The following is an 11028-nucleotide window of genomic DNA, read 5'->3' as shown; positions in this document are numbered from 1 at the left end:
TACTATATTCTATATTTGAAGTTACTAAGAGAGTAGACCTTAAATCTTCAATCACAAGGACAAAATTACAACTATGTATGGTGACTGATGGTAACTAGGCTTACGGTGGTGATCATTTCACAATGTATATAAATACCAAATCATTATGCTGTACATCTGAAATAATAGTATGTTATATGTCAATTATACCTCAATAAAAATAAAACAAACATAGAAGCTACTTTGAGAGATATAGAAACTGAGAAGGGGGAGTAAGAAAAGGCAAGATGTGTCATAACATTCACGAAATGCCTACTACATGTTTCCTACCAGCAGCGTCTAAACACGGTCTCAGTCTTAATCACAAAGATGGAAAAAAGAGAAGATGGACCAGCCATGAATAATATCATCCCAGGATTATTAGGTAGGTTTGCTGAAGATTTAGTCTAATGTAAAAAAACCTTGTTTCTGTTCTAGAAAAGAGACTAAATTTTAGTTTTTATGTATTTCTCTTTAATTTACCTTTACCCAGAAAAAGTACTGGCATTGAGATTTTTTTAATAAAGGCTCTAATTTTTCGGGGCCCCTGGGTGGCTCAGTCGCTTAAAGCAGCTGATTTTTTATTTTGGCTCAGGTCATGATCTCTGGGTCCTGGGATCCCCTAGGCAGGCTACGTGCTCAGCGGGGAGTCTGCTTGAGATTCTCTCTCTCCCTCTGCCTCTGCCCCTCCTCCCATTTGCTCACTCTTGCACTCTCTCTCCATAAAATAAATAAATAAATCTTTTAAAAAGCTCTATTTTTTTAAGTGCCATGAGCATATGTCTTTTAAATAAGTATTGCTTACACTAGAACTAAGAAAACACTTAACACAGCAATTATGCAAATATTACCCAGGTTCTGTTGGGGAAGATGAAGGTCATGCCGACGGAAAGTATATGGCGTTTCTCAAAGGCTGCCTATCAGATATCCCACGGACATGAGTTTATTACGTAGATTCTACCATGCAAGGTGACAGGCACTACTTGGCCCATTTCTCAGATTTAATGAAGACAGCGCAGGCAGCTTAATGTAAGCAACGGGGAGAATCGGCCAGCTGATATCAGCACTGAGGTTCAGCAGTGGTTTTTCATTTCTGCCTTAGCCCTCACAGCTTATCACACAGGACTGCCCTCTTTTTACCTCTGGTGGAAAGGAAAGAAAGAAGGAAAGAAGGAAAGAAAAGAAAAGAAAAGAAAAGAAAAGAAAAGAAAAGAAAAGAAAAGAAAAGAAAAAAGAAAAGAAAAGAAAAGAAAAGAAAAGAAAAGAAAAGAAAAGAAAAGAAAAGAAAAGAAAAGAAAAGAAAAGAAAAGAAGAAAAGAAAAGAAAAGAAAAGAAAAGAAAAGAAAAGAAAAGAAAAGAAAAGAAAAGAAAATTTATTCACTCACTTATCAGGTTCTACTAGAATCCTCAGCCCATGGCAGCCCTTTTTGGAAACAAGTTTCCGCTTGTAGGCTTAGCCTAAATTTCTGGAATGAATCCTAAATATAGGCAGGAAAGTTTTAGGAACTTTACACCAATAATCCAGGACCCTCCCTAGCTCCTGGATCCTCTATCTCGTGCCCAACCGCATGATGAACGCTTGTCCAGAACTCCAGCTGTGGATTTTCAGATACTGTGATTTGCTTGCCAGGCTGGATTGCATTCGCTCCTGACAGGTTTTCAGCCTACTATGTGTCAGACTCAAATATAAGCCATAATTCTTGCAACCAAAAGATTGAAATCTAGAATTAAAAAGAAAAACAGCTATATAAATAATTTTAATATAACAAATACAAGGTTCTATATAGCTATAAGCATCATGCTGGAAGTATTTTTAAGGAATGGAAGGGAAGCTTAACCGGATCTGTCTGGAAGAGCAGAAGGCTTCACAGAGGAGGTGACATGGAAGGAAAGGGAAGAGGATTCTAGACAGTTGGAGCAATACATATAAAGATATAAAATTAGGGGCGCCTGGGTGGCTCAGTCATTAAGTGTCTGCCTTCGGCTTAGGGCATGATCCCGACATTCTGGGATCGAGCCCCACATCAGGCTCCTCTGCTGGGAGCCTGCTTCTTCCTCTCCCACTCCCCCTGCTTGTGTTCCCTCTCTCGCTGGCTGTCTCTCTCTCTGTTCTCTGTCAGATAAATAAATAAAATCTTTTAAAAAAAAAAGACATAAAATTATTAGGAAATGGTTTGCTTAGGGAGCACAAAGGAGTTGGTGGACTGGTGTCTATGGAATATCAGAGCCAGATTAAGGAGTGGGTCAGCCAGCAGCTGCCAGGGGCCAAGGGAAACTTGAACATTCTTGGCACTATAATAAAATGGAGAAATTGTACTTTCCACGTTCTCACTTAGGAAAGATACAAAAAGGAGTTGATGAACCAGAGCAGAATTGCCTGGAAAAATAGAAGAGGAATGGAGAGCTGCCAACAGCAGTTCTTCACCACCTTTCCTCCACCATGGGCTCTACCTCTTTCCAAGTAATTGAAAACAATGTTCAAACAATATTGGTTTGAAGGAGCATCATGTTTAGTGGATATGTCAATGCACCCAACTAACTCTGAGGTACATAACAGAGTCCTGAGAAATTTTGCTGAAACGGTAATAATAGTTGTAGGTCCTGACTTCAAGCACTTTATATATATTAACTCACTCAATCCTTATAACCACCTTAGGGGGTGGATACTATTATCATCTCCATATTGCAGTTGAAGAAGCAAAAGCACACAGTGGTTAAATAACTTTCCAAAACACATGCAGCAAATAAGAAGCCAGGATATGAACCAAGATGGCTGCCTCCAGAGTCTCCAGACTAAACCATCACACAATTCTGACATACTGAGTTTTTACTTTATCCTCTGGACGGTGAAGAGCTGGCAAGGTTTTTTAAGCAATGGAGCAATAATTTGTGCATGAAGATCACTCTGGAGGAATTCAAGAAGACTGAACAGAGTTGGGAGAGGCTGAACCCAAAACAAGACGACAGGACTGCTATACTCCTCAGAGCAGGAGACAATGGGGGCCTGAACCAAGCAGTGGAATGAGTTTGCAGAAGAGGAGAGACTGAAGAAGTGTTAGGGCCCTCAACTCCTTGAGATCCGCCGACTGATTGCTATTGGTGGTGACAGTGATGGAAAAATCAAGGCTTTGATGATAGGGTAAAGGAGAAAACACTGTTTTCTTACGGAAAATGTTTGGTTTTGAGGCCCTGCATGTCGCCAGAGGAAGGGACTCAGTGAGCAAGTCAAATAGAGAAAGAATTCCACGGGAGATCAGGAGCCGAAGAGATGGATCTGTAGGGAAAGAGATAAGGGTAGCAGATGGCATCTTGAAGGCCAGCACTTAGCCAAGGTAGGGGAAGCAGGGAAAGAAGCTGAGCAGTAACTGGAAAGGTAGTAGAAGGAGCAGGAGAAAGTGGAGTTGTGCAAAGCAAAGAAAGAGAAGGTTCTGGAAAAGAAGAAAAAGATCAACAGTGTGAAATGCTGTGATGTGCTGATACAGGGCCTCTGAAAGAGCCATGAAGACTTTCAAAGACACTCACAACGGGGTTCCTTCCTCCGATCCCCTCTCCTCTTCCTGTTTCCCTGAATCCCCTGCCCAATTTCAGGGGCTCCAGCGGTGACTTTCTCAGCGCCAGCTAACTATCCCGCACAAGCTTTAACATTACTGCTATGTCCTCCATTATGAACATATTAGAACATACTTCCTTAGGCTAGAGGACAGAACCCAAGAAAACTATACCTGTTCCCTACCTTTGTGTTTTGATCCACAATCTTCTTCAGATTTTTCAACAGATGATTATTTGGACCACCTTCTTTCTCATTAACATAAACTATCCTATCCAGGTCTGGAAAGTTCCGGTTCAGATCTATTCCCTGGGCATTGCTTCTACCCACAAACCAGTCCTTGAGCTCACCGGGCTAAAAAAACCAAGGAGAAAAATAATAAGTTATTTATTATTATTGTTACTATCTAGTTAAGGTCGTCATTAATAATTTTAAAAATAATTTATTAGGATTAATTATTTATTTCAACAGTATCCTCTCAAAACTGTATTCTCACTCCTATGACAAACACATGAAGGTATCAGGGTTTAAAGTATTTGTTATGGTTATTTCAAAAATATTTTCAATGAATAATATCTTAAATTGTAATAATAATTACATTTAAAAGATAATTATCATCAAGCTACAAAAAAAATCTATATATATTAGTAATAGATGATGCCTTTCAAAGCATGCCAGTCTATATTTGGGTTTAAGTGAAATATTCATTGGCTCTGTAAATCTCAGGAATCTATTTTTTAAATATTCAAAAGATTAAATTACTAAAGAAGATTGGAGGTTTAAAATGAGTTTAACATGAATTATGTACATATTAGTAAGATACCTCCCTCTTACAGTCTTCATGAAAAAATATGAGCTCTAGAACAAAGTTCAAGAGCTTTGTAAGTTGAGAAATTTCTGTTCAATTTTAAACCCTTCATTTCAGTAACGGTATAATCTGAAAATATAATGAATTTCCAAGACATTCAGCTATATTCCATAATGCATATTTTCTTATCTTACTATTAAATTATACATAATCTATGATATAGAGCTAATTCCCATATTCTTGAAGTTATATAAGCTCAGATACCTTATTTAGACTCCTAAAAAAATTAAAATCTATAACAGAAATAACAATGACAATTTTTCATCCATTCTGTCTTAAAGTTCCCAATATCACCTTAAAATAGTAAACAATTTAATTCTCTATGTTATTAGAATTTTTCTACTTTAGAAATTTTATCAATGTTATTTACAGAAATTCTCTGGGTTTCTTACAATGTCAAACTGTCAGGTCACCGGATTTTTTATTTTCAAGGTACAAATCGACTTCCTAACTATAAGTAAACATACTAATACTCCCATAAAATAAGAAAACCGCTTCAAACTGTAGAAAACCAATGTTCTCCATGCCTATGCAAACAAAAAGGGAACACATACCATTTATCTTCTCTTAAAATGTCATTACTTTCCAGCTTCTCTAACAGTTAAAATATATTAATTTCATTTTAGAGGTAGGAGGGTAGGAGTTTTTGGTTTTTTGTTTGGTTGGTTTTTTTACTTTACTCATCTTACAGAGACAAGAATTAAACACCAGTGAAACACTCATCTGGCCAAAATTTTTCTTCTTTGTTGTCAGTAGAGGGCGCTATGACATCACCTCATTCAGAGACAGGCATGGCATTTACTCTTCAACACTTGGCAGTAGTCATACTTTCAGCTTTTTAGAAGAAAGGAAATTTACCTCATCACAAACGTGGGTGAATCAATATGATTTATTTAACAACAGAACAAAACATTAATTAAGTATTGACTTAACCAAATTTCTCATTAGCAATCTCTGCTGAAGAAACTCTCACCCACCATCCCTCACCTTCCGAAAGTTTTTCTTACCAGCAAGTTGAAGAGCGTATCACTTGCGTCCTCCCCTGCCCTGTCTGTAAGATCCATGTGAGTGCAGCATTACTTCCAGATACACACATATGTACAAACAAAATGAAGACAGCGTGCCCTGCTCTGGGCTGGCTGTCACTCACCTGAGATGCAGCCTTCTCAAAGCCGTCCGGGTTGAGGGAAGGCATGATGTGGATCCGAGTGTTGTGGATTAGGTTAACGATCGTCTCGTTCCCCTTTTGGTATTCGTTGCACAAGTATTGGGCCAGGAAAATGAGCAGTTCCCGTCCAACAGCCTCATTACCGTGCATATTCCCAATGTATTTAAATTCAGGCTCACCTAAAAGACCAAAAATCAATAGTATGGAGACATTTTCTGTAGCTCTGAAAAGAAGACAAATGGCATACGGTTATGAGTATGTTGTATATCTACTCATTCACTACACATACCTGACAGCTGCTTCTCCCTCCAGAACGGATACCCAAGAAATCTACTTTATTTTTTTTTTAAGATTTTATTTATTTATTTGACAGAGAGAGAGACAGCCAGCGAGAGAGGGAACACAAGCAGGGGGAGTGGGAGAGGAAGAAGCAGGCTCCCAGTGGAGCACGGAGCCCCTTGCGGGGCTCGATCCCAGATCACGCCCTGGGCCAAAGGCGGATGCTTAACGACTGAGCCACCCAGGTGCCCCAAGAAATCTACTTTAAATGTCAAAATATTCCAGGGCTGAGCAGGGAGCCTATTTCTCCCTCTCCCTCTGCCCCTCCTCCCAGCCTGTGCTCTTTCTCTAGCTCACTCTCTCAAAAAAATAAATAATTTTTTAAAATAAAATAATAAAATAAATACGTAAACGTATGTCAAAATATTCCAAACATTTCTATCCTCCCAATTCTCCCTGTCCAGCTACCCACTTGTTAAGAACTGAACTGTGTCTCCCCCAAATTCATATGTTGAAGCCCTAACCTCCAGTGTGACTGCGTTTGGAGATAGGACCTTACGAGGAGATAATTAAGGTTAAATAAGATCATAAGGGTGGGACCCTAATCCTTATAAGAAGAGGAAGAGACACCAGCGATCTCTCTCCTCTCTCCCCAGGTGTGTGGAGAAAAGGCAATGTGAGGACAGGGCAGGAAGGAGACCACCTATAAGCCAAGAGGGGTCTCAGAAAACCTCCATACTGGTACCTTCATCTTGGACTTCCAGCTTTCAGAACTGTAAGAAAGTAAATTTCTTTTGTTTAAGTCACCCACTCAGTGGTTTTTGTTAGGGCAGCCTGAGCAGACAAATATACTATCTCACCCTCAATAAATAATAATAATAATAATAATAATAATAATGCATTGCATGCCTTCTATTGATTAAACACTGAACTTCGCATTTTTTCTTATTTAGTCCTCACCAAACATCTAAAAGTAGGTATTATTTTATGATGAGCAAACGGAGGTTCAGACTGCTTAAGAGATCTGACCACAGTAACACAGCCCATGAAGCCAGGATTCAAATGCTGCTCTTCTCTTTCCATTAAAAGCCTATGCTTTTTTTTTCCCCTTTTTTTTAATCCTAGTGATTAAAAGCATGAACTTCTGGAGCCAGACTGCACGGGTTCAAATCCTCGCACCAAGTCTTATTGGCTAGCCTTGAGTAAGTGACTTCGGCTCACTGTGGCTCTCTTTTCCCATCTATAAAATGAGAATAGATTCTTCCCATAAGGTTAGCATAAGACCCAAGTGAAAGAGTAAGTATAAATGCTTAGAACAGTGCCTGGCAAATAGCAAGTGCTACCTGTTCGCTATAATTATTATTATTATTGTTATCGTTATTATTATTCTGTCACATTACCTTATCAGTGTGACGTGCTTTACCACATATAATCTAATTTTCTCTTTACAACAGCCCACTAAAATGGGGAAGACAGATATTTTTATTGTCATTATTGTACAAATGCAGCCCCAAGAGGATACGTTTTGCTGAAGGGCTCAGAATTCAGACATAAATCACTGTTGCCTGTTTCTGCTGCTCTCCATTGCATTTAGGGGTAAGAAAATTGCAGAGCATAGCAGCAAATGCTCTTAATTAATCCTGTTGTTCTGCTCCCTTCTGCTTCATCCGTCCCCCAGGCCCGATTTCTGCAGTGGAAAGGATTTTCCCACTTAAAAAATTGCTAGGACTGCTCACCTCTGGTAAAAAAAAAAAAAAAACAGAATTTTTTTTTTCCTGGAAATATGTTATCTAAATATCCTTTGCATGAGATTCCTGAGTGTGTGATTTAAATGACTGCTAATCACAGAAAACCACGTCCTTGTGTGTCCTCTCAGCCCGCATCTAAGCTAATCTTAATCTAAGGATCAGGCAGGAGCAGGATCAGAGCTATTTATAGGCCCCTCGTTTTTCACGTTGAGGGAAAGTCGCTAAGAAAACTGTGCCTAGGGACTTACCCACAAGGTATGTGAGAAGAGATGTTTTCTTTGCTTCCGATTTCAAAAGTCATAAAAACCTTCTTCCTTTCTGTCAAACTCATGCCCTTTGTGCCTTCCCCTTACTGGATATTAATTTGATGGAGGCACAGAAGAGAGAGTAGCAGTCCGTTACAAAAGAAAATAGAGATCGAGTAGCCAGAGGAGTATTACAAGCCTATTTTGCAGTTATTTGAGAAGACTGCACTGTGGGAGGCAGGCTGGTCCCGCCCATTACCCCAACACAACTTTGTGTGAGGCTTCGGTCACTCAAGAGAGTTTGGTCCATTACCCGTAAGAGTAGATGAGCTCACTGAAATTTTGTATTACTTCCCCAGATTTAAAAAATACATATTTAATCATTAAAGGAGAAATAGCAAACTCATACTCACTTAGCCCCCCAGTGTTTGTTTGGTGGTCACAGTATACTTTGTATTTGAATCTGAATGTTCTCCCGGTTCTGCCACAAACCACACCACTCCCTAGTGCGACAACACCTGATTTTCAAAGTCAGCAATTCCCAAATTTCCAATATGGTTTCGTTTCTTCAACTCTGTAAGAAATTGCTCTCAGGGGGCGCCTGGGTGGCACAGCGGTTAAGCGTCTGCCTTCGGCTCAGGGCGTGATCCTGACGTTATGGGATCGAGCCCCACATCAGGCTCCTCTGCTATGAGCCTGCTTCTTCCTCTCCCACTCCCCCTGCTTGTGTTCCCTCTCTCGCTGGCTGTCTCTATCTCTGTCGAATAAATAAAATCTTTTAAAAAAAGAAGAAAAAAAAAAGAAATTGCTCTCAGAAGCTAATCTCCCCCAAAATGTCTATTATATCTGTGAGGAGATAGTAATAACAGTAACAATAGCAACGCTTTAGTTTGACATAAAGATAGAACTATAAAGGTCATTTTATAGAAGACATTAATATATGGAAATAAAATTCAAGCCACGTATGATTTAGCAAAAGAAAAGGCAAATGATTTTTTTTTTATCTTCCTCTGCCTTCTAGAATAAATTAGATTGCTAGATGACGCTCTCACCAGAATACAGAAGAGCTGCTCTATGCCTACTGACATGTCTTGTAAGATGAAGAAGAGCCACAGTGTTGTTGGATGTAGACATGCAAGCCTTGGTGTTCGACACTACAGGAGACCCAGAAGCCAACAGAGCAGGCTTCTCAAACTCAAGGAATGTGCAGTCTGGAGGAGGACGCAGACATGAGCACGAGCAGGGTTCAGCAGTGAGGCAATGATGAAGGAATGCTGGATACAGAACCAACCAGCTTCAGGGTTCTAAAGTGGAATAGTCATACCACCCCTATGGCCCTTCTCCAGCCCTTTGCCCTCCTAAAGCCAAATTTATCTTTTTACAACACAACCCCCATTGGCTCGCCTTTATCTAAAACCCATCAGCTAACTAACTTCCCATTTGCTTTCACCATGAAGACCAAAATTCTCTACAAGAGCTTTAATCCCCCTGTGGTTCAGTCTGGGCCACCTCCCCAGTCTCCTGAGGCACCTCCTCCACTCCCTGTCTTGCCACCACAGGGCTCTGGCCTATGACGGATGCTCTTTACTTGTCACACACACAGTTTTGCCCTCAATATTCTCCTAACCACGGAACACTATGGTTTCCTCAGAGCACGTTTAGTCTGAGTCCTGTGCTTTTATTATTTTTACGACGTCGGTGTGAATATACACATTCCTCAGCGTGATTGTGAGGTCTTCCATCCCAGACTGCGTGGTCTATCAGCGTTGGGATGGTATGTACTAGAGCTCACTAGTGCATCACTCCTGCCCAAGGGAGAGCCTGAAACACAGCGCGAGCACAATAAATATCGATTAAATAAATTCACAAGTAAATGAATAGATGAGGGGTCGTGCTTTCCACTCCCCACCTCCCAGCGGCATGACGGACAGTGCAAAGTGGCCTTGCTGGCGCAGTGAGGGGGACAAAGGAATAAACTGAGGGGGACTTGAGGCAGGCTCAGGCTGTCCGTACACTGGGGGCAATATTTAGAGACCTCAATGCTCAGGCAGGAGTGGAAATTCTTCTTTGGGAATGAAGGCAGCAGTGTTGTGTGAACAGCTGATTTCCTGGGAAGAAGATTAATCTCCATGGTCACAAGAGAACCACAAAACCTCTAGGCAAGAACTCCCTAGGGCTATTTTTGTTGTAAAGTCTAAACAAAGAGTTCTGAAGAGATTTTGCCTGCCGAATCCTTAATTTAGAAATAGAGATAAACTGGAAGCCTTCGGACTTTGAATGAGCCTCTCTGTGTCCGTTTACCTGCCATTTATTTAACAGGACTGACTGCTTTTCATCAACACTTAACTTCCTTGTCTGTGCAACGGATGACGTGTGCGTGCCCGTTTACGGTGTCGATACAGAACAAATCGCAGGTTTAGCAGGTGTGTCATCTCTCGTGGACACAGCTGGTAGAGCGCACGCGCCCAGGCGCGAGCTCATCGCTCTCCTAGCAACGGCAAGAAAAGGCAGGGGCAGCAAGAACCACTCTCGGTCCACTTGGGGATGGTTGGTTTTACATTCATCTTACGCTCTGCACTCACCATCTAATTCCTCTTCCTCTTTACACAGTGATTACCCTGAGTTCCTGATCCTGCGACCAAGGCATCGTATTTGCGCAGGTGGCCAAAGTGCCAACGGCATTGGCTCAGGAAGTACAGCTCCCCTTTGCACCCATTTTTCTGCAATTTCATGTAACCATCTGTCTTCCAGTTAACTTCGCATAGCACACAATCATCAATCAAGCCACTGAGATAAACACCTGACAAACCAAACCCAGCCTGGCCGGGCCGAGTTTCCATATTTTTCATCTGCGTCACAGAACAATCAATGTACCTGATTGGATTTGTATTCTCATCAGAGCTACATAAGAATAACTGATGGGTATTTTAAAATCAGATCCAAAGCTTTACTGAAGTCAGAAATAAATAAATTCCAAACTGGAACAGACAAATGATTTTAAGTTCCGTACGTGTAACTCTTCATTTGCTCCCATTGTTTATTAATGTGATTTGAAATACCTAAATCACAAGGAAAGAAAGAAAGAAAGAAAGAAAGAAAGAAAGAAAGAAAGAAAGAAAGAAAAGAAAAGAGAAAGAAAGAAAGAAAGAAAGAAA

At 40.5% G+C, this 11028-nt stretch overlaps 1 protein-coding gene across 4 annotated transcripts in view; it reads right to left on the bottom strand.

Annotated features, from left to right (window-relative positions):
* The window catches only part of CPE (carboxypeptidase E), a 111925-nt gene that overhangs the window by 27270 nt on the left and 73627 nt on the right, over positions 1–11028 (bottom strand). For 2 of the 4 annotated variants that reach the window (XM_040626420.1, XM_040626421.1), the window contains exons 2-3: positions 5584–5780; positions 3752–3919 (exon numbers count right to left, since the gene is read on the bottom strand). In XM_040626420.1, coding sequence (XP_040482354.1) covers positions 3752–3919; positions 5584–5780 — 365 coding nt within the window. Of the gene's footprint in view, positions 1–3751; positions 3920–5583; positions 5825–7876; positions 7975–8925; positions 9023–11028 lie in introns of those variants that run through there. The other 2 variants (XM_040626423.1, XM_040626422.1) reach the window with 2 other exon arrangements.

The sequence above is a fragment of the Ursus maritimus genome, unplaced genomic scaffold (assembly GCF_017311325.1).
Source record: "Ursus maritimus isolate PB19 unplaced genomic scaffold, ASM1731132v1 scaffold_11, whole genome shotgun sequence".
In the NCBI taxonomy this organism is placed as follows: Eukaryota; Metazoa; Chordata; class Mammalia; order Carnivora; family Ursidae; genus Ursus; species Ursus maritimus.
Note: the sequence above shows the minus strand (reverse complement) of the source record. Positions and strands in the feature narration are given on the sequence as shown.